General features: G+C 35.0%; 3 protein-coding genes across 6 annotated transcripts; 1 reads left to right on the top strand and 2 right to left on the bottom strand.

Annotated features, from left to right (window-relative positions):
- Positions 1-6,377: 6,377 nt before the first annotated feature.
- LOC111468221 (glycerol-3-phosphate acyltransferase 9) lies at positions 6,378-10,785 on the top strand. The gene is made up of 11 exons (XM_023113368.1): positions 6,378-6,768; positions 6,908-6,965; positions 7,149-7,267; positions 7,391-7,490; positions 8,269-8,364; positions 8,471-8,567; positions 8,777-8,864; positions 8,968-9,064; positions 9,226-9,311; positions 10,075-10,194; positions 10,328-10,785. The coding sequence occupies exons 1-11, from the start codon at positions 6,650-6,652 to the stop codon at positions 10,473-10,475; spliced, it is 1,128 nt and encodes a 375-aa protein (XP_022969136.1). The 5' UTR covers positions 6,378-6,649; the 3' UTR covers positions 10,476-10,785.
- A 640-nt stretch (positions 10,786-11,425) lies between these two features.
- Positions 11,426-17,477, bottom strand: LOC111468183 (protein LAZ1-like). Of its 3 annotated transcripts, none has more exons than XM_023113306.1 (9): positions 17,097-17,477; positions 15,916-16,129; positions 15,768-15,824; positions 15,109-15,217; positions 14,704-14,888; positions 14,532-14,620; positions 13,692-13,950; positions 12,598-12,858; positions 11,426-12,184 (listed from the first exon to the last, which is right to left on the bottom strand). In XM_023113306.1, the coding sequence occupies exons 2-9, from the start codon at positions 16,030-16,032 to the stop codon at positions 11,834-11,836; spliced, it is 1,428 nt and encodes a 475-aa protein (XP_022969074.1). In that variant the 5' UTR covers positions 16,033-16,129; positions 17,097-17,477; the 3' UTR covers positions 11,426-11,833. The 3 variants fall into 3 exon arrangements, with proteins under 3 accessions (XP_022969074.1, XP_022969076.1, XP_022969077.1); XM_023113308.1 differs by lacking the exon at positions 17,097-17,477 and adding an exon at positions 16,476-17,083; XM_023113309.1 differs by lacking the exon at positions 11,426-12,184 and having other exon boundaries at positions 12,664-12,863.
- Positions 17,478-18,134: 657 nt separating this feature from the next.
- Positions 18,135-22,709, bottom strand: LOC111468165 (ubiquitin domain-containing protein DSK2b-like). 2 transcript variants are annotated; one of them, XM_023113284.1, is made up of 9 exons: positions 22,450-22,709; positions 22,130-22,377; positions 20,568-21,317; positions 19,906-20,114; positions 19,698-19,811; positions 19,241-19,299; positions 18,869-18,897; positions 18,690-18,779; positions 18,135-18,598 (listed from the first exon to the last, which is right to left on the bottom strand). In XM_023113284.1, exons 2-9 carry the CDS (start codon positions 22,371-22,373, stop codon positions 18,450-18,452), a joined length of 1,644 nt encoding a protein of 547 aa, XP_022969052.1. In that variant the 5' UTR covers positions 22,374-22,377; positions 22,450-22,709; the 3' UTR covers positions 18,135-18,449. The 2 variants fall into 2 exon arrangements, with proteins under 2 accessions (XP_022969052.1, XP_022969053.1); XM_023113285.1 differs by lacking the exons at positions 22,130-22,377; positions 22,450-22,709 and adding an exon at positions 21,795-22,043.
- Positions 22,710-22,778: the final 69 nt, after the last annotated feature.

Genomic DNA, 22,778 nt, shown 5'->3' with positions numbered 1-22,778 from the left:
TTTTTTTTTTTTTTTTTTTTTTCTGTTTGAGACGAGGGTCATTAACTCGTTCAGAAAAGTTGTTTTCTCATTTTAGTCAAATTTATCAAATTTAAGCGTTGTTTATAGTTTCGTTGAAAAATATTATAAGAAACTTAGTTTTTTCAAGTCATGATCTAAGTGCCTCAATTAGGGTCTTCTGAGATATGATAATCCCAACATTTTCCTATATTTAATGTAACTTTTAATTTAATTTTATTTTATTTTTTCTGATATTTGATTTTGTACCTAGTTAAAAAAAATATAGAAAATTGTTTAGCATTCATACAGAAGTAAGAACTTTAACGGACCCAATTCGTCGGGTCAAACCAGTGATCTAGTTAAATGTGTTCATAAATTATAAAGAATGATATTTGAGCGTTTTTTTACTACTAGCGACATATTTAAATAATAATAATTTATTTCTCAAGGAGTTTTTCCAAAGTTAAAATGACGAGTTCAGTGAGCCGCCTTTGAACTGATAAAACTCGAACCAAACTATTTTTGGTGCCTAATTTACTATTTTCATTAGTCGAGGCAATTCATTAAAATGTTGTGAAAAATTGATTTTTTTTTTTAAAAAAATGAAATTCTAAAAACTATAATAATATTAATGGAAAATGGAAATAACTTACCCAATAATCTAAAAATGATGAGAAAATTGAAATAAAATACATAATAATTAGAAAATAAATAATAATAATAATAATAATAAAAGTGAGGGATCCACCCATCATGTGCACATTTGTGTGTGCCATAGCATATACTTAGGCCCCAATTATTTCTTCTTTGTACCCTAATATTAAAACAGAGTATCTTCTCTTTCTCTCTCTAAAAATTGAATTAATTAATTAAAAAAATTTATGATGAAAATAAAAGAGAATCCAATGTTATGATGATGTGTTTATCATGATTTGTTGATCATCAACTATAGATCAACCCACATGTGATTTTTGCCTTAAAATATGATATATTTTTTAAACTTTTTGCCCAAGAATGTGCCCACAAATGCAATTTTCTTTAAGTTATTGGACTAATTTGCAAATTCTTTTTTTTATGGTTCTTTTTTTTAAAAAAAAGAAAAAAGTTTCGTACTTAGAGTTTTATTTGAATTGATTTACACCGATAGAGAATTCGATCTCTGCAGAAACAAATGAGAAATTTCGTGGGGATGGAATGAGGAAGCCTTCCTTGTCACTGCCTCTTCCTGTGGACATTTCTAGACAAAACATGTTAAAATAACTCGTGTTGATTTGTACGATACTGTTCTAGGGAACGTCGAGACTATCAGATGTCGAATCTATATTTTAAATTATGGATCCGAGACGTATACACTTGTTACTTGTTCACGGTCGAGATATTTTTTTTATATATAATTAATTTTTGAACTACATTAAATTACCATTGACCATAACATCTCAAAGTTTTTCTTCACAATAATTTATTTTATTATCTTGTTTATGTTAATTAAATTAAGTCAAACAAAACTTTTTAAAAGCTTTTACTTTTTAGCATTTTTTTAATTATAATTATAGATGGAAAAGCTCAAATTTATAAATTAAAATAACGTTACTTTAAATTTGAACTATCATGATAATATCGGAAGTCAAAGTATCTACATACCTGAAAAATGTTGTAAACCCGAAAAAATAAAACCACAAATTTACAATTCGTTCTATGTTTTTTTAGGTCGTTCTTGTTGTCTACCAAATATTTTGAAAATCAAATCAAATGGATGTACGTGAGATCTCATATCGATTAGAGAAGAAAATGAAGAATTTCCGATAAGAGTGTGGAAACTTATCTCAAATCGTTTCAAAACTAAATAATTTATTATTTAAAATATAAATATAAATTTGAGCCTTTTGAAAAGAAACCACCACCTCATCCCATTAAGGGCACATTAAGGACACACTGCCTCACACAATAAGGGTACGTTTCTGCTCTGGCTTCCATTATTATTTTATTCCCAAAACTGTCCTTTAGTCGAGTATAGGATTGAGCGTCCTTTCCTTTCCTTTCTCTCTCTACCCTCAAAACTAAAGGGTACCCTTATTTTCTCTCTCTACCCTCAAAACAAAAGGGTACCCTTATTTTCTCTCTCTACCCTCAAAACAAAAGGGTACCCTTATTTTCTCTCTCTACCCTCAAAACAAAAGGGTACCCTTATTTTCTCTCTCTACCCTCAAAACTAAAGGGTACCCTTATTTTCTCTCTCTACCCTCAAAACTAAAGGGTACCCTTATTTTCTCTCTCTACCCTCAAAACTAAAGGGTACCCTTATTTTCTCTCTCTACCCTCAAAACTAAAGGGTACCCTTCTTCAGGTCCTTTATTTTCTCTCTCTACCCTTACAACTAAAGGGTACCCTTCAGTTGTAGTTGTATCCATGTGAGAAAAGTACATGCAGCCACGTATTGGAGAGAGAAAGTAGAGAGAGAGAGAGAAGGGTAGCTTTTTTGGCAAAAAGTTGAGTCAGAATGACAAGTCTTTAACCATCACTTTCACTTTCTTTTTGGGTTTCTACGAACACTTTGAATATATTTCTGAATTTTCCTTTTCTTTTCAACTGCAAGTGGGTGAACAAAAGAACCAGATGGGGTTTTTAGAGAGAGAAACTTTTCAAATTTACCTTAAATATCACTTTTAGTCCCTTAACTATTAACAAATTAATATTTTACCCACTTAGTTTTACTTCTAATAATATATCAATATCTATACTCTAATAAATTAATAAACCATTAAATTTCAAAATTTTTAAAATTAAAATAAAATCTATAAAAAAAATTTAGAAATTTATCGAACATAGCTTAACATTAATTTTTTAACCAAGAGATCGAGATTAGACCGAAGAATCTTGTTAGAAATGTTTTATTATTATTATTATTATTATTATATATAAACCCTAAAACAAAGAGAGACCAATTTTATTTTATTTTAATTTAATTTATAGAGTATAGATATTGTGAATATTCCTTCAATTATGAAAAACTGCATGAAAAGAAAAGAAGATTTGAGTTTGTGTGTTCTTTATAAAAACTTCTCAATCCCCAATGAAATTCATTGCCAACAATTTTCAATCACAATGCTCTTTTAGGAATATGGGAAAGTTTCCTCCTTTTTACCCCTTTTCTTTCCTTTCCATTTCTAAATTAGGGTTACGCTCGAGTAAAAAAATCATGTATGAATGGCCCGGTATTGTACCTATCTCGTTTTCTAAATTAGGGTTCTTCAAATTTTTTTTTTTCGAAACTCGAGGAAAGGAATGGACATGAATGAACAAAGGATTGTATCTGAATAACAGTGATCTTGATAACATGATGGTTGAGAAAGACTTAAAAAGAAATGAAGTTATTTATTACCTATATGAACATATGTGCACCTTATTTTCGGTACCTCAATCATAAGAATTCCAAAGTTATGTTTAGTTCGAAGTAATTATATGTTGGATGATCTCATGGAAATATACGTGTAATTGATATATCAGTTGAAAAGTGAAACGAAACATTTCTTATAAATGTGTAGAAATCTCTTACTAGTGGATGCGTTTTAAAATATTAAGGGGAAGTGTGAAAGGGAAAGCCCAAATAGGATAATATCAAATAGTGGTGGGCTTGGGCGATTACAAATGGTATCAGAGCCATAGATGATGTGCCAACGAGGACATTGGGCCCCTAAAAGGGTGGATTGTGAGATCTCATATCGATTGGAGAAGATAATGAAATATTTCTTATAAGGACGTGGAAACTTCTTCGCGTTTTAAAACCTTAAAGTGAAACCGGGAAGGGAAAGCTTAATGAGAAAAATATTTGCTAGCAGTGAGCTTGAGTTTACATGATCAGTGTCATGAGATGTATTTATTTGACGGAGTAATATTATTCTCAATCAAATTTCTTCATGATTAAGATACTATGAACAAAAAAAAAAAAAAAAAACATTATTAACTTTTTTATGACAATGCAAAAATATAAACTTTAATTGTTGTTAATATCTATATCTTAACCGAGAAAAGTCACATTTCTTGGTCGTAGCAATTTACCATCAACAAGAATTAGTTACAAAAAAATCATAAAAAGGTATTTTGATGTGTCGTTAACACTCTTTTCGTGATGGTTAGAAAACATTTAAGTGTGATCGGCTGTTTCTGCACCCCTACCTTTTTTATTTCGATCATTTAGAGGTTTAGCTGACGATGGAATATCCCATATTTATTATATATATATATGAGAGTTATTATGTATATAATAAATGAGAAAAGAATAATAATGAATTATTGTATAAGGGAGTTTTGACTGATTTTATGATTTTATAATTTGATAGAAAAATATTTCATTTAAGTTGTCGACTTAAAAATATCTAATAATTAGAGCAACTTTGGATTTTACGTACCATTTCTTTCAAACTCAACTAATTTACTAATTATTTGGTTTTTCTTACTTTATTATTTTTATTTTTTAAATGTAATTATAATTTTACGACGATATTTGCTACTAATGAGCTTGAACTGTTACAAATGGTATCAGAATTAGACACTAAATAATATTCCAACAAGGACGTTGGGTCTCAAAGGGGTGAATGGTGAAATCTCATATCAATTGGAAAACAAAACAATACATTTTTTACATAAAAACTTAACAGACATGTTTTAAAACTACGAGGCTGATGACAATAATTTAAGAGATTAATAGAGTTTAAATGTTTTATTTTTATATGTTCCATTGCGGAAAAAAAAAAGAAAAAGGGTGAAATGACAAGTGTAGCCTCTAGTTAGTGGCCCAAGCAGCGGGCGTAGGAGGGGGGAGGCCCCAAAGTACGTAAGGAGAAGGGTCACCCACCCCTACAAATTTAGGGCTATAACAGCCCAATGGGAACTCGACACCTCACCTTACCTTACATTTTAGAGGGCTGTAGATTCCTTAACTGCAGCCCAAAAGAATGTACCGTTATTTTTACCCTTTTTTAAATGCAATTTATTATCCGCAGTCAAAATTTGTCTCAAGTCAAACACCTACTCCTACCCTACTTTTTCACCCCCACTAATATTCTTGTGGTAGCAAAATAAACGTTCATGAAGGTTAAAAACATTTTAAGTCTCAGTAAATTTTTAATCTCGAACCCGTCTTATTTTTTATTAAATTATAATATTTTTTTAATATTAGTAAGATGTTCGTCTTTTTTAGAAAGACGTTGACGTGATAGACAATAAATTGAAGAAATATGCGTACCCGTGTAGTTGAGAATTTGGATATGTAAATTATAAAATAAGAATTAAAACCTATTTGAAAAATGGCAACCAAAAATAAAATAAAAGAATAAATATATTTAACTTTTTGCTTTTTTGAGGCTTTACTTGGTGTAGTTTGGGCCAGCCCAAAAGTAAGAAATTAAGTGTAGGCTTAATTGTTGGGCTTTTAGTCGGCCCATTGGGCCCATGAGATCATATAATTTTTTAACATTTAAAGAATTCTTATATAAAACTATTTATTAACCATTTTCTTCATTTTTTTTAGTTTAAGATTTTAATGGATATAATTATTAGTTTCAGATTTAAGCCATTTAAAAAATTAATTATATATATTTTTAAAAATTTATAACTAAATTAGTTAAATTATCCTATATTTATTTTATAAAATTTTTAATGTAAAATAATATTGGTAAAAAATAATATTAATTTAATGCCTTAATTAATCATATATTAATAATTTATAGCATCACAATTTTAAAATGTATGGTACTATGGAGATAGTCTAGCCTTACTCTAACCAATATCTATGATACAAATTGTAACAGCCCAAGCCCACTAGTATCAAATATTTTCTGCTTTGGTCTATTACATATCATCGTTAGTCTTATGATTTAAAAACGCGTCTAATATGGAGAGAGTTTGCCCCTATTTTAACAAGTGCCTTGCATCATCTAGTGACAGGCTTTGATAGTAGATATTGTCCACTTTGGTCCATTACGTATTGTCGCTAGTCTCACGATTTAAAAACACGTTTATTGTGGAGAGAGTCTAGCCCTACTCCGACCAATGCCTTGCACCGTCCAATGACGGGCTCTGATACTATTCGTAACAGCCCAAATCCACCACTAACAGACATTTTCCACTTTGGTCCGTTACGTATCGCCGTCAACCCCATGATTTTAAAACATGTATACTATGGAGAGAGTCTAGCCCTACTTCAACCAGTGTCTTGTCCCGTCTATTGACTAACTCTGATATCACTTGTAACAGCTCAAACCCATCCTATATAGCAGTCAGTCTTACAATTTTAAATCCTTCTATAAGTAGGAGGTTCGGTCAAATAAAACTTAAAAAGGTATCGAATAATTCGATGGTAGGTAGGCGTGAGGATAGAATGAGTTGCATACCATAAAGGAGGCAACCTTGGAAAGTTGTGGCATGGGTGCAGGGGAGATGAAAATGGAAGAAAGAGAGGTAAAAGAAAGAGGACCCATTCCATTGGTTTGTGTCGAGCAATATGAGTAACTGAATCCACCCAACCACTCAATCCAGAACCAAATCTCAGGCCCTCACAATCAACAACAACCAGAAGAAGAAGAAGAAGAAGAAGAAGAAGAAGAAGAAGAAGAGCAGGTAGATTTCTACAAGATTCCCAAACCCGCCAATTATGAGTGGCGCTGCTTCTCTCAACACTTCCCGCTCTGAATTGGACTTGGATCGTCCCAATATTGAAGATTACCTGCCTTCCGGATCCTCAATCCAAGAACCCACTGGGAAGCTCCGCCTGTAATCTTCCCTTTTCTCTCTCCCTTTTCTTCAATTTCATATTGCTTCGAGATTTTTATTCTTTTATCATGCCATCCGATTTGTTGGTTGTCATTTCCGAGAGATTTGATTAGCTTATTAACTTGTCGATACTTCTTAGGCGCGATTTGCTTGATATTTCGCCGACGCTCACCGAAGCTGCTGGTGCTATTGTTGATGTGAGCTTTCCCTCCTCATCGTTTTCAATTTCTCTCGTCATTTTCATTCATAGCGAAAGGGGGGTTGTTATTTTCAGGGCTAATTGGTTGTTCTCTTTTCGTCCTGGAATTCAATTCTTTGAGAGCTGAAACTTCCCCTCCATTTGATCTTTAAATTTGTTTGTTTTGATGATGAATGCATAGGATTCGTTCACTCGGTGTTTCAAATCAAACCCACCGGAGCCATGGAATTGGAATATTTATTTGTTCCCTTTGTGGTGCTTTGGAGTCGTCGTTCGGTATCTGATTCTCTTCCCAGCAAGGTTAGCTTGTTTCGGAATTTAATTTTTGTTTCACTGTTGAGTACATGCAGCGTTTATCTGATAATGACATGTTTACTTCAAGTTATAGGAACTAACTTAAGCTTTGTTGAGCTAATGGTGCAGGGTTCTCATATTGACAATAGGATGGATAATATTCCTTTCAACATTCATTCCTGTGAACCTACTTCTGAAAGGGCATCCTAAGCTGAGAGCTAAGTTAGAGGTGTGAATGCTCAATTATACATCTTGTTTGCTTATTCTTTTATTTTCCCCATTACGTGTTTTAATTCTCTATCTTGTGTGACAAAATGAGCCTGACTTAGTGGATAAGACATCAATTAAGGTTTTAAAAGTCAATGGTTTGATCCTCTTCCGATAAGGAATTACTATAAGGGAAGTAAGATTTGGATTATCTTATTGATCGAATATCTCAAGACAAGAACATTTGTTTGAGATTCAAATCACTCCACAAGCAGGTTGATCATGTCAAGCTTGAATGATTCTACATGCAACCTAAACTACATAGAATTGCAAAGAAACATAGTCATTGGATAAAGGAAAGCACAAATGCCCATTTTACTACATTTTCCAGTCTCCTTACAAATACAACATACATGGCTTTATATAGCCTCAAAATGAAACCTTTGACCTTTTATTAGGCATTTCAAGAGCTGTAACATTCATATTTTATGGTCATAAGTTAAGTAAATAAAAAATCCTAAAATGTATTAATGAAACATCATGACTCTAAATTATGATCTACCCGAAATTTATAACAATGAAACTTGATTCTTCTTCAATGTGGCATGAATTGAAACATTTTTTGATAATTTTGACAACGTTTTCTTCACATTTTCCTTAAAGTTTATATTGCATGATTAATGTCTTGGCTCATATCGTCTTCCCTCAAAATTTCTTAATCAACAATATATTTATCCTGTTCTTATTAGCCTGGTAGTCGAGAATTCTTCTGTGTAATGATTATATATTTCCTTTGTTAGAGGTTTTTGGTGGAGTTGATTTGCAGCTTCTTTGTTGCATCTTGGACTGGAGTTGTCAAGTATCATGGGCCACGGCCTAGCATCAGACCAAAACAGGTATTTGGGGGTTACATTTTACAAATGTGATCGCATATTTTCCCTTTTCAAGATTTTGAGCATCATTTTCAGTGCTACATTTTTCTTTTTCCCTTCCACTGTGTAGGTTTTTGTGGCCAACCACACTTCCATGATTGATTTCATAGTCTTGGAGCAAATGACTGCGTTTGCTGTTATTATGCAAAAACATCCTGGGTGGGTTGGTGAGTGTATTTATTATGCAAATATGTTAAATGAAGATTTAATTAAAGCTTGAAAGAGGAACTCTTGCTATTAATAACCAGTAGCCATATTCGTCACCGTTCCTATTAGTTATTATTACAAGTAGGAACGGTCGGCGTAGTGAGTAATCAGGGAAGGCCATATAATGGTCTTCATACTATAACTTACTATATGTTATATGTTGTTGAAGGACTGTTGCAAAGCACTATATTGGAGAGCATAGGATGCATAGAGTTCAACCGTACCGAGTTGAAGGACCGTGAAATCGTAGCAAAGAAGTAAGTGGTCCCCGTACAGTGGGAGCACAAGAATTACAATAAACACTGGGTGTTAGTGGAATGATTAAGAAATGAATGATTATTGAAACTTCTTCTCTTTTAGGTTAAATGATCACGTTCAAGGGGCTGACAACAATCCTCTTCTTATATTTCCTGAAGGAACTTGTGTAAATAACCACTACTCTGTTATGTTCAAGAAGGTATTGCTTTTATAGTACTTCTTAAATTTGCTGCCAAGGCTTTAATCTAATTGGTGACCATAATATTTGATGTACATTAAGGCTATCAGTCCACTTTTTGTTCTAGCTTGTTTCTTGAGATTGCCTATTTTATTTATTTGGTTTAACCTAAATGATTTCAGGGTGCATTTGAACTTGGCTGCTCTGTTTGTCCAATCGCAGTCAAATACAACAAAATTTTCGTCGACGCTTTTTGGAACAGCAGGAAGTAAGGAGCTTTTTGTGGAGGAATATTACATGTGTTATTTGATTAATTTTTGTTGTTAGAAACTTAATTCCTGTTTGATTGTCCAGGAAAGTGGCAGAAAATACTTTTCAAATTTATGAAAACATGTTTGACATTATTTGTTTAGGAAACTTCAAGGACATAAACAAATTATAGACTTGCTTTGTAACCGCCCAAACCCACCGCTAGTAGATATTGTCTTCTTTGGCCTTTCCCTTTCGGGCTTTCCCTCCAAGTTTTTAATACGCGTCTGCTAGAGAGAGGTTTCCAAACCCTTATAAAGCATACTTCATTCCCCTTTTCAACCGATGTGGGATCTCAATTCACCCCCCTTCGAGGCCCATCGTCCTTGCTAGCAATCGTTTCACTCTCTAGTCAATGTGGGATCTCACATGCTTAGATCAGGGTTTGTCATGGATTAGTGCAGTTAAGCTCCTCTGACTTTAACTATAGTAGGGGAAGAAACCAATGGATATTTCAAAACAAGCATCTTCCCTTGTTAGATCGTTTTGATTCATCTAGACTCACCACTTCATCCTGGTGTTCTCTTTCTGAGTAACTCTGTGAATCTGCACTTTTTGGTTGGAATTATATTTGATTGACACAGAATTTTACAACATGTAGTGTATAATTATTATTTTACAGAATTTTACCTGTCAATGATGGTATTTTTGTTATACATTAGCATGGAATTGGTTGTTATATCGGGTAGATGATACCCAGACCGTCTATTGTCGTTTTTCAGGCAGTCATTCACCATGCATCTGCTGCAGCTTATGACTTCTTGGGCTGTTGTTTGTGATGTCTGGTACCTGGAGCCCCAAGTTTTGAAGCCTGGAGAAACACCCATCGAGTTTGCAGAGAGGTAACCTTAGTTTCCACCTGCAATGCTGTAGTAGTTCTACTATTACTATCAGCAGCATCAAATCTTTCTGCTAACCTTTCCTGCTCCACTGGCCTTAGGCTGCTCTAATTTTGGACGTTATTGTTTTTAACAGGGTTAGGGACATAATATGTGCTCGGGCAGGTCTTAAGAAGGTTCCTTGGGATGGATATTTGAAGCACTCCCGTCCAAGCCCTAAATACCGTGAACGAAAGCAACAAAGCTTTGCCGATTCAGTGTTGCAGCGATTGGAAGATAAGTGATGTCAGCCAGTGCCTAGTCTTGAAACTGCATTTACCCTTGGATACCAGGTTCCAGCCCTGAACCTATTTCTAGTCTAGAGTTGATTCGAGTTACTGTCGAGTATGCACTCCTGGTGAGTTGGAATCTTCTTCCCAGCATGGAATCGTGTAGTGTTACGTAGATTGTGAACACCATGCAGTGTTTAGTTTTCGTTGAGAATTTTAGAACAATATCCCTTAAAAGAGTCTTTATCATGTTCTTTGTTGTCCTGTAAGTGAGCACCCTGGTTCTTCTCTGCATTAGCCTAAGTTTTTGTTGCTGTTGGATGTTTGGAAGTGTTTAAATATGTTCTTTCATTTTTTGGTCTGTTTAAATATGTTCTTCTAGACCAACTAAAACTAAACTGAAAATGGAAACAAAAGCAGAAGCAAAATGGAAATGGAAAAGAAGACACATATTTAAACCTAAAATGTTGAATCGAGCGCTAGATTCGAGCTTTGGAGGACTGTTCTGACTCATTCTTAGACGAAATGTCAGAAAAAGAAGGAAGAAACTAAGGAATCTCAATGATCGATTGTGTTGAATGAAGAATCAAGGGAGAAAATGAGAAAGGAGGACAAAACAGATTTAAAAGATGAGCGAGAGAATAGCAAGAGCATGATCCGAGATTTAGCGCATGTACACAACCGATCGATTCAGTAATTTCACCTTCGTGATGACGCAAGCAAAATGTTATAAAAATGTACAAATTTTCTTAACAAAATGATGAACGACAACGAGAATCTCATGTTGAGGCTTGGTTTAGTGTTTGATTTTTTATTCATGAAAATTAAGCTTTAAAACAAGTTATACAAGGCTACCACATAAACTACAAATAAGAAAATTACTCATGAAGCTTTTCATCTCTGCTCCCTCACTGCATGATTCCAGGAGCATGCTACTTTCAAGATTGTTAAACACATTTAAATGATAAGTTTTTAACAAATCTCTGTACTAATATATATATATATGTGTGTCCACCCGAGAAATAAATTATGCAGAATATCCCAGTTCTGATTATCATAGCCCCAGCTATTTACAAGAATGGTAAAAGCCCAACATAGTTTGTAATCATGATACACTAACCCATAATAGATGAAGTAAAATCCTCTGTGCACCAAGAAATTACCTTGGCATCTGGTTGCACATCATACCAGGAGTTTTCTATGGAATCTTCCCACCATTGCTATGCCTCACTGCATTTGGAGAGGGTTCACACAAAGCAGAATGCTCTAAAATTCAGGCACATCTCTCATCTATTGGGACTCCACTTGATGAGTGAACCACAACCATTCATCTTTTTCTTGCTTTGATTATAAAGAGTAGTACCTATTGTTTACTAGTCTTTGGTGATCCATCGGCGGCCAGCAACTTGGTACTTACCATAACCCTGATCGCTGCTGCTTTCTCCGCCACTTTCTGCACTTATATAACCTGATTTTCGACGGTTCTTCTTTTCCCGAACGATCGTGCTATCACTGAAGCTCCCATTCAAAAGGGGGTCATCGATTCCTCGAATGACTTTTTGTGTGGGCGACTTAATACAACTGTCATCCTTGGTTTTTTTTTTATCCTTGTCTCGTTTCTTAATGTTTTGGGAGAGCTTATGCAGTTTTTCATTGAACTTCGTTATTCCTTTTTCCACAGGTTCAACTGCTTGGTTTACTGTGAATTTCAGGTCGTTCACAATCTGTAAGGCAGTTCAAAAGGTCATATCAGGTAGTAGAAATAAACTGGAATTACTGAAGAAATATGAACAAAAAAGGCCCCAAAAAATTATTTCAACTGTAGACCTACTGAACCTTTTTGTGTAAGAAGTATCTAATTGTCTTCCAAAGGCACTTTTGGCCCGCCGGAAGTAGTCATTATGGTCAATGGAAAAAGATAAAATGTATGTTCCATAGTGCATGCTTTAAAATAGTTTCCCATGAGAGAATATATATGGGCGTGCCTACATGTATATTGTTTTTGTTTGTATGTACGTATTCAGTGCCAAATTAATGTGGCAAGTTATCTTAAGAAGCAAAAAACACCACAAGACATTAATTTCCATCAATTAGATAAGTCAAGGATGTAATATATAGAATGAAGAGGATAACTTACATAGCCCCCACCACCAACAAAAACATCTCGGACACTCTCTTTGATTGTCATGCCCATCTTGGGGTCTTGGTCTTCGAGGTCAGGCTGGGGTAGGCGTAACTTTGTAGGACGCTCGCTATCCCTGACCTCATCTGGATCTAAAGGACAGTCGACAGATGCATAATCGCCAAGAACAGAAACACTTCCAGGATAACGGTCCCCCATAAGTTCATAGGGTTTTGCAGAAAATACATACAAGTGAATCATAGAAGCAATGGCCATCTGTGCTGGATAAATTTATAGATGTGTTAAATTCAGTCTTGTGAATACGAACATCAATAATCAGACGACACGTTTGGAATGAGTAAAGAAAAAGGTGAATCACAAGAAGAATACATCTTTTAATTTCTTACCAACAAAAACCTGTTTTCACTGCAAAAAAAAAAAAAAAAAACACTCCAAACTGCGTTCTTTAAGCACGGAAATGAAACACTTGCCAAAAAAAAGAAAAGATGTTCCATAAAACATAAGAGACAAAATGGTGCTCTATTAAATGAGAAAAGAAAATAACGTTCTCAACTGTTTGATTCTTCAGATGAAGTCGTCAGCACAGCGAATAAAATGAAGAAAATATTAGCTCAGTCAAATTCTAATTCACATGGTCGCTTTTAAAAGTAGATAGAAATCAAGAAATAATTACTAAAGGATGCCAATCGTCAATATAGCACCACCATCATCACAATTCTTCCACTATTTAATGAACAAGTTCAATCAGCTACACCTGTAAAGATCTCTATACCATCATATGTATAAAAGTAAATCAAACTCAACTATTGGTTTCTAAAGTTTGCTGTTCCTGTATCAAGTTTCAATAATCAAGTTTACAATTTGGGCAGAAGAAAGGTAGAATGAACTTGAATTCTACTTGTCGTCTTATCCATCCAAGAAGAGTAAAACAAAAAAGAAAGACGATAGAAAACCCACATTAAAGGGTAAAGTGACTTTGAGAAAGAGAAAATATTATTAGACAAGTCTGACGACAGGTTGCTTAATCAATGGCANGACAAAAAAAAAAAAAAAAAAAAAAAAAGGATGCAGGAGAAAGAAATGGCTACCTCGATACAAATGATGAAATCTTGGACACTTGACTTAAACTGTAACCCTTGGGCTACAGAACTGAACAAATCGAGGGAAGATAGGAGAGCAATTCCAACACCTTGCCACCAAGTCAAAAATACTATAGATTTAAACATCAAAAACTTGGCGAATGGCTTTATATGTATCAATTCTTTCTTCGTAACTGCATAGAACTGAATCAGACAGTACAATGCCCATGATTGACTGAAATTTAAAACCACTGCCATATAAGGATACCTACAAAATAAATGCTAAAACCATCAATCGAAAATTTCAGCTTTAAAATCTCCAATATTTTTCAGTCATTTTTTAAAAGCAATAATAGTCAGATGCAGTTATAGAAATCTACTAAGCACTCCCCGCCCAGAAGTATTTCATAAGATAACATAATGAGAGGGAGTATTCCAAAATTTCAGACGACCACCTGCTACCTTGTACACTAATTGATATTTAATTCAGCTAAAGCAAAAACAAAACCAGTCCAGAAACAAACAATATAGAAACTAACAGAAAAAAAAAAATAGAACTTCAACATGAAAGATTATAGGAAAGATATGTCAACATGACAGATCCATAGCAATATATTCTACAGATGCACACATACAATTGACAGATAAATCAAATCAAGAATGTGAAAAAAGCAAAAAACATACGCATTTCAAAGTTAACAGTAACAATATGCATGAGCAAACACCCAATGCCGTGTAAAAATGAAAATTAAAGAAAACCCCATAAAGAAAATTTAAAACTTGACATGCAGTTAGTCCAATATGAAGGAGGAGTAAGCAACGGCAGAGATACTTGAAATTTTGGTTTACCCGCATTTGAAATTAAAATCTCCTTCACAATAAACGCCAAAGTTCTCAAGAACTACAGCTAAAATAGAAGTGAGGGACTTTATCATCATCTGCACAGAAAACCCATTAGTCTTCTTTAATCATATTAAAAGGCATTGGATAACAGAGCATCAATGGTCAACGGCAGGCATACATATTGGACGATCCCAATTTTGATAACATGGTAAACCCATCCACCAATTTTCCATGGCTTTAAGAAAAGGTTCATAGGGAAAACATGCTTGATTGTTCCCTTTTCTGAGCTATGTTCTAATAATGGTGTCTTAGTATTTAAACGTCCTTCTCTCTCTAGAAATACAATCGTCCCTTCTTCCCCACCTAGTAAAAACACAAAACATTAATAAAGGGGTCAGTAGATGACTTGGTCCATTAGAAAACTGCAAAAAAAAAAAAAAAATTGGAACTTTGCAAAAGAGATAAAAATGAATGACAAATCGAAAATATAGCTGAAACTAAGTTCAGACTCCTGCAAAATTAAAACCCATAGCCTCTGTCATAATCCTACAATACTTTCAGAAATATTTTATAAAGATCGTACCTAAGCAAGCAACCAGATATCGTCCAAAGCAGTACATTGCAAAGGATTCATAGCAATCGCGTAGGATCTCAAGATAAACACTTATTGATGGGTACACCAATGATACAAACTGTTCACAGTAAATCAAGCAAGAGAAAAAAAGGTGTAAATTTTCCACAAGATATCTGCTGTATCCAAAACAGAGAAAGAACAGCAAAACTCAATACAGAGGGAAAACTATATCGTATTATCATAAATGATAATTAAGTCAACCAACACGTTTCAATGTTTAAAAATAATATCAAATACCAGCAAAAAATATCGTGTTGATTATATGTCAAAAAATCAATTAGAACCTTGAATTTACAAGGTCCCATATTTTCACAGTTCTAGACTGCAAATATATGAATGCATCCTTAAGATTACGTTTTTCAACTGCTCTAGTCAATATCTCATTCCACGATGAAATCTATTTTGAAATAAGGTTATTATGATATCCAATATTCAGGGAAGAACAAATAGTTGAGTTGGATATTGGAACTTGCTATTTCAATCATAAAGCTTTAGTTTGAGGGAGGTTTGGATTACTAACACTCAATAAGGTATAGAAAGAATGTAAGTAAGAAATTTATCTCCAAGTATTTGCCATGTCATAGGGAAGCCTTCAGTTAAGAACTTACTGATTCTACACCATAAGTTGGTACCATTAGGATAACTCCAATCAAAAACTTTTGCTCCTGAGAAATGATAACCAGGAATAGTTATACTAATTGAAAGAAAATCAGAAAAATTACAAGACAAGGAAGCATCTTCATGGAATAAGAGAACCTCCGGATTCTTATATGCAGAAAGGTGCTCGAACAATAGATATAGTGAAAGGACAAGAGTCAGAATAACAAATGCAGCAGCAGCAAATGTCGCCCATGTTGGAGGTGTATAGGTCATTGATATGTTGAAATAAGTCAATACCTTCACTTAAAAGCTTCCGTCTCTAATATCTATTACCTTATTCAATTGGAAGAAAGGAGGAAAATATAAAAACCTGTTGAAATGCACAGACAGTGTTAGAAATATTTAAAACCAAACATTCTCAATTAATCATAGACTAAGAATAAGGTGGAACAAGTAAGAAACTACTAATGCTATTGAAGAATGGACCAAAATTTACGTCATAAGGTCTAATCTAGTTTTCGGCTTAAATTTTACCAATTCTAAAAAAAAACTCAACATTTTAAGAACTGATTTCATTGCTAATTACAACTCCATAAATATAAAAAGTCTTTCATGATCAAGAATCTAACAGGAAGTAGTTTGGGAACTTGTTAAAAATTTTACTTCTACTTTATCTACTTCTAATTTGTTTTGTAATTATAGCATAGCTCAATTACCCACTAGCTGGGAGGCTTCTTCTTGTTTTTTTTTTTTTCTTCTTTTAATCCTTTGGGGTATGGAGATATCTCATCCCCGCTCTGTTTGTCCCTTTGACAATGAAGTTCCTGTTTCTTTAAAAAAAAAATGTTCTTAAAAAATCGAATTTGCTATGATAGATAGATACGTCAAGGGTTGATTTCAATAAGATGATTTGATTTCAGACAAGGCATCATGTGCCTCAGCTACTCCGATGAAACAGGGAAGGATGAAAGCTAGTGAATTGGTTTAGTTCGGTGGCAATGGCCAGACACAAAATTATGCTCATTTCACCTGTTTAACTAAAAGGGTACCGATGCCTCAACTAATCTCGATGAAGAAAGAAACTGAATCAACTCCACAAACCCAGATGGAAGGAGATCGAGGAGTAGAAATGGAAATCAAAGTTTTATAAATACCAACAAGATAATGATAAATTTTGGGAAAACCAGGAATTACGAAACAAACTGAATGCGATAATAAAATCATTCAAACTTCAAAGGGAATGGGGATGATAGCAGCAAGCAATTTCTCACAAAAATTAGGGGTGGAAAAAAAGAAAAGAAAAGAAAGAGGATAAGAAAATAAAGAAAAGAAATCACCATGAGGAGCACGAAGGAAACAGAACTACAGAACGTCAGAACAGTCAATAAACGACGCCGTAGAGCCTCATTCAGTTGATTGGTCAGAGAATCGAAAATACGGTATTTCTTGCCCGAATCTGGCATAAACCCTAGGGAACTGTGCAGCAGAAGCACGGGGAAGGCACGTGACTTTGGAGTCCCGTGCGTCCCGTCCACTACGACCGTGCGGAAGAAAATTCCGCCAATTACTAAGCACCAATGAACCTCTATCGCTCGCGTCTCTTTCTGTCAAATCCTGTTACCATCAAAGTTGGAGCGAGCGATCTTGGTCACTCTCAGCCACAATGACGCGCATCGTCCACCGCTCGCCGGCGTTCCTAGAACGGCAAGTTTACTCGATTCGGCGTAGCATTTCGCGGCAAAATCTTTGCGGCAGTGGTTGGGATCAGAACGGAACGGAGAGGTAGGGATGGGAGATATGAATTTGATCTCGCGGGTAAAGTTGGTGTTCAAGTTCTGGTTTTCAATTATTTTTATGCTTTTTTTTTTTTTTAATTTTAATTTCCAATAATCATTGAATTTTCTTTTTCTTTTTCAAAATATTCCAATTCAAATAAATGGGTATTCTATTCAAACTTGTAATTAATTTAATTTAATTTTGGTAAGTAGTCTTATATATTCTGATTTAATGTTAATTATAAATTTAATTAACTTTAATAATTATTATTATTTCAATTTTTGGAGATTTTTACAACGATTATTCTGTAAATGGATAGATGGACTCTCAAAAAAAAAAAAAAATATATATATATATATTTTAAATTAAATATTACTATTATTTCGACAACCGATCTTATTAAACCAAGCATTTTTATATATTTTTTAAGAATTCATGAACAGATTGACCAAAAAAAACTTTCGACATGTCAAAATTTAAACCAAATAATCTCAAAGTTTAGAGACTAAATTATAAAACATTCGTCAAAACGACGAACTTGAACCCAAAATTAACATCTTTTCTTCTACAAAAATCAGCATAATGAAGCCATAACTCGATAAAAAGAATCTAAAAAAACTGCTGCCAATCGAGTTCCAATGAAATTTGAAACGTTTAAAATGTATTTACAAGTCTTTTTTGGAGGGATGGGTGAAACTGGGCAAATTTAATATAGTGATCCATAACAATATCCACAAAGTCTATGTATTTCTATCTCATGGGGCACTTTCAATTATTCAGATTCCAAAACGTAACCTGTGTGTCTCTTCTCTGGCATGTGCAGCTGCTGTTTTGTGACTGTAGATCTAAAATTTCACTACTACATGACAAATCCCAATTAAATTTCGAAAGAAAAGAGGTAAGATCTTATCGATTTACTGCCCGAGATTTCCCAGCAGTCGTTCGACAGCAGCATGAACGTTCCCGGAAGTAGCACGTAGAGCTCTGATGTTCTCTTGGGTGTCGAAGAAGCCCATCTCTTGGAGCTGTGAAAGTTGAGTTGCGTATAGTTCTTCTGGGGGCACTGCAAAGAAAGTTCATTTGATATTTAAAGGCCCCAGCAAGGTGAGCTGCAGCAATGAAAAGAAAACAACAAAGCTAGCAGATAATCGAACCATTGGGATTGTTCGAAACAGCCAACCCGCCAGCACCGAGCCCACCAAACAGGTTCATCAACATCTCCAATCCAGCAGTGCTAGGAACACCTATAACTTAGGTGACTTAGAAACATTGGTCGTGTAAAAGAAAACGATGTACGATGAACATCGAATCTGAAATTATCCTTTCACCATACCTGTAGCAGCACCTGATTGAGCAGAGTCTCTGTAAAAAGTAGCAAGTAATCAATATTCGACGTGGAGTGAAATTCAGTGCGAATAACGAACTAAATCTGCATAGCTATACAGTAATCATACGATTTACGTGGATTAATTGTACAAAACCAATATCTTCGTCAAATTCCATCAAACTACTAAACTACCATCCAGTTACAAGGCCACAAATTCATTCTAGATGAAGTTTGATTATACAATGAATAAGCTCGGTATACGATGATGAATCTGCAGCATTCAATATAAAATGTGATCCTGACGGTCGTTTCAAACAGCCTAGTATTTGAGCTACAAAGGTGTACAATTATATAAATTAGAGAGGAAATTGGACTTACTGAACCGATGGCTGTCGATTTAAGGTAGAGAGGAGGGACTGCTGAATTGATAGCATTTGCTGCAAGAAGAAAATGCAGAAATGAACCAAGAAAACTGTAAATGTATTTTAATAGAAAACAAAAATTTGGAAATGATATCGATAATGTAACGGCCCAAGCCCACCGCTAGCAGATATTGTCTTGTTTGGACTTCCCCTTTCGGGCTTCCCTTAAGGTTCTTAAAACGTGTCTACTAGGGAAAGGTTTCCACACTCTTATAAAGAATGTTTTGTTCTTCTCTCCAACAAATGTGGGATCTCACAAATAAGCCATTATGAACCATCATCACATATTACCATGAATGCCAATTGATTCCAAACAATGAAATCAAAATTAGAACTTAGAATATAGATTTTGTCTTCGTTTCTTTCGTTTCCTTTTGAGTGCAGTGGGGTTGGGGATGTCCGAGTAGTCGTACCTGCATCATCTCCGGATTAGTTAACTGGCGAATGAACTCTGGATTTTGCATCATTTCTCTTAATTGAGGATTCATATCAACCATGCTCCGTAGCTGTGGGTTCAGATTGAGGATCTACAGTTCAAATCAAAGAAAATGGGAATTACAAAACCTTTCAAATGGCATTTAAACTAATTTAGCAGTAATCATTATCATATAAGCACAGCACCTGGTTCATATACTGAGGATTGGAGAGCAGGCTTTGCATCATCTGTGAAATAGCTGGATTTTGCAGAAACTGATTCATCTGAGCCGCGTCTGGCACAACACCAGCAAGAGGATCCACATTTGTACGGCCAGCCCCTCCTAATCCTCCGATACTAGGAGCCCTTGCATCACCAGCTGGAGTAGGCCGTGTGGTTGTTGTCTGAATTCCTCCTGAAAATTAACATTGAAATATGCCACCATTCAGTAAAGATGTGATGAAACCATGTTAATAGGATGAAGTACATGGGAAAGTTAGGTTTCCAAATGAATGTTAATAGATTAAAATTTACAATGGAATAAGACAAAAAAGCTCGAGTAAACTCAAGCAAGATAGTCATACGCTTAATTTGGGCAAAGAAATATTATACGATAAGACATCAGAATATCGATAAGCAAGAATACCTTCAAGTAACAACCACATAAACTTACAAATCTTGTCTAACATATATCAATTCGTAGAAAAAGTAAATGATTTCTCAATCTAATCTCGTTAGAAGTGAAAAGAAAAAAGAAAGTTACATCATTTGAAGGCACAAAAGCGTCCTCTAGTTAAATAATGGGAGGAATAGAATAGAATTGCAACAAAAATAATACTTTACTAGTCAATAATGGTAGCATTATTACCCCAGGGATTAGGAAGTGGATTTGTATTTGGAGCAGCATTTCCTGTTGTTTCTGATCCTGTAGTTGAAGAATTATTAGACTCATTCCTCACAGGTGCACCCCCTTGGTTTGCCAAGAGAGCTGCAAATGGGTTTGCACTCGAGTCATTCCCAGAATTTCCAGCCATCGTTGTTGCATTTAGAAATGGCTCCTGAACATTTTCATACATCCGCCTCAGCATGTTAAATCCCTCGGGAGAAGATTCAATGTTACTCATAGCTCGGTCAGTGTTTCTCATCATCTCTCTCATGAGTTCAGGATTCCTTGCAGCCTCTAATGTCTGTCGAAGGATACCAGGGTCATTGAGGATATGAGCAAGCTCTGGGTTCCTGTCAATAATATCCCGCATCTGAGGATTGCTCGTAATTAAGGTCCGCATCAAGTCAGGGTTATTCATCAAGTTCTGAATTGCAGGCATGTTCATTATTTCCCTCATCATGTTCGGGTTTTGAGTCAACTGTTGTTGCACTTGCTCGAACTCAGGAAGTCCAGCTCCACCCCCGCCAAAAGGATTAAAACCCAGTCCAGGAAATAATGATGCACCAAGGCCAGCATTTCCAAAAGCACCACTCTCAGTAGAACCAACACCTCTTGTAACACCAGGAGCAGTGTCAGAACTTCTACTATTAACATTCGAAGCAGGTGCAGAAGGTGGTGCTGAAGCTTGGGCGAAACCTCGAACCATGTGAATAGTGTGATCTGCCTGTAAACCTTCAAAAACGAAAAGGAAAAAAGATATAAAGACAATTTCAGGTCACAAGAGAGACGCAACAAGAAAACATATTCTCAATGCCAATTACTACAGCACAAAATGCGAGCGTCGATGGTACGAGGTTAAAGGCAACTTGCAAATACTATGAACAATTTATCAGTGTAATGGGTCGCGCAATAGCCACTAAATAACAAATAGATTGTATTGTATAACTCGGCCAATTTTCGCTATGAACATAAGAACTCCAACACTAGAAATGGAATGGAAAACGAAAGCTCCCACTATATATCTCGATAAGCTAATCGTACAAATTTGTCAGCTTGAGAAAGTCAAGGAAGAGAGAATCATCAACCAAAATGTATACTCGATTCAAACATTACAAACCAAAACACAATGTCTGCAGCTGTTGCAATATACTCGATACCTTCAATTAAACTATCCTCCGACCCAACAGAATATGAATATAAAGAATTTACCAGCAATTCCCAGTAAAGGATCTATACTTGGCTTACGCCAAACCCTGTACCAAAAAAAAGGAACATTTGAGACAGAGCCGACATGAATCAGGAGGTGCATACAATCCAATCAATCAGGGAGTTCCTTGGGAATAAATGGACTCAACTAAAACTTGAAGAACAACCCAAAAAAGTCACATTCGCATATCCTTCCAAAGAGAACAAAAAATTGAGGAAAAAACTCAACTATAATGAACAAAGCAAAACGAGAATTATTCACCAAAATTTAGTCCACAGACTTCCAGAAAAACAATTTTATATCACATAATAACCCCAACAAAAAAGAATTAACATACCATAACTGACTAAGGTTTGATCGTCCTTTAAGATGCGACCCTTGTAGATCAAGCGCTGCTGATCAGCTGGAATGTCACAATTCTGAGCAAGAATTGATTTAAATGTCCCAACCGAGGAATCAAGACTCGTCCTCACCGAAAATTTCGAACCATTAGAACATCGAATATTAACTGTAACACTACCTCCCCCTTCTTCACCGTCACCATGAACCCGGTGCTCGCTGGAATCACCGTCGGCACCCATATCCCTTTAACGCAGATCGATCAGCAAAAGAATCTCGAAACAAAACAAAAACAAAAAAGAAAAACCCAACACTAACCCTATCCCAAAAGAAACATCGAAAACCCCGAAAGGATAACGAAAACCGCAGATTAAAAAAGCGAGAAAGAAAAAAGGTATTTAATGCAATACAATCACGAAAGAGAAAAAGAATAATTCTGTAACACAAAATCAAATTTGGAGTATTTACGGTATAAAAAATGAACAAAAAGAAAAGGAGAATTGAATGAATGGAAAAGTGTGCGTAGAGATTGAGAAGACAGCGACGAAATCGCGTAAAGTGATCATGTGATTCGAGAAATGGATGAATTAAGAATGGAGCTGAATCCCATATTCCATTTCTTATTTTCGGGCCTGGATTTTGCTCCT

Source organism: Cucurbita maxima, unplaced genomic scaffold, assembly GCF_002738345.1.
Source record: "Cucurbita maxima cultivar Rimu unplaced genomic scaffold, Cmax_1.0 Cma_Scf00036, whole genome shotgun sequence".
In the NCBI taxonomy this organism is placed as follows: Eukaryota; Viridiplantae; Streptophyta; class Magnoliopsida; order Cucurbitales; family Cucurbitaceae; genus Cucurbita; species Cucurbita maxima.
This window is presented reverse-complemented; position numbering and strand designations above follow the sequence as displayed.

Coding starts and splice junctions, on each gene's coding strand:
- LOC111468165 (XM_023113284.1), bottom strand. CDS start 22,373: ATGGGTGCCGACGGTGATTCCAGCGAGCACCGGGTTCATGGTGACGGT. Junction 21,318..22,129: donor TCAAACCTTAGTCAGTTATG/GTATGTTAATTC, acceptor TCGTTTTTGAAG/GTTTACAGGCAGATCACACT. Junction 18,898..19,240: donor AATCGACAGCCATCGGTTCA/GTAAGTCCAATT, acceptor TACTTTTTACAG/AGACTCTGCTCAATCAGGTG.
- LOC111468221 (XM_023113368.1), top strand. CDS start 6,650: ATGAGTGGCGCTGCTTCTCTCAACACTTCCCGCTCTGAATTGGACTTG. Junction 6,769..6,907: donor CCCACTGGGAAGCTCCGCCT/GTAATCTTCCCT, acceptor GATACTTCTTAG/GCGCGATTTGCTTGATATTT. Junction 8,365..8,470: donor CTAGCATCAGACCAAAACAG/GTATTTGGGGGT, acceptor TCCACTGTGTAG/GTTTTTGTGGCCAACCACAC.
- LOC111468183 (XM_023113306.1), bottom strand. CDS start 16,032: ATGACCTATACACCTCCAACATGGGCGACATTTGCTGCTGCTGCATTT. Junction 15,218..15,767: donor CAACTTATGGTGTAGAATCA/GTAAGTTCTTAA, acceptor TACTGTGAACAG/TTTGTATCATTGGTGTACCC. Junction 12,185..12,597: donor TTGTTGGTGGTGGGGGCTAT/GTAAGTTATCCT, acceptor ACTGCCTTACAG/ATTGTGAACGACCTGAAATT.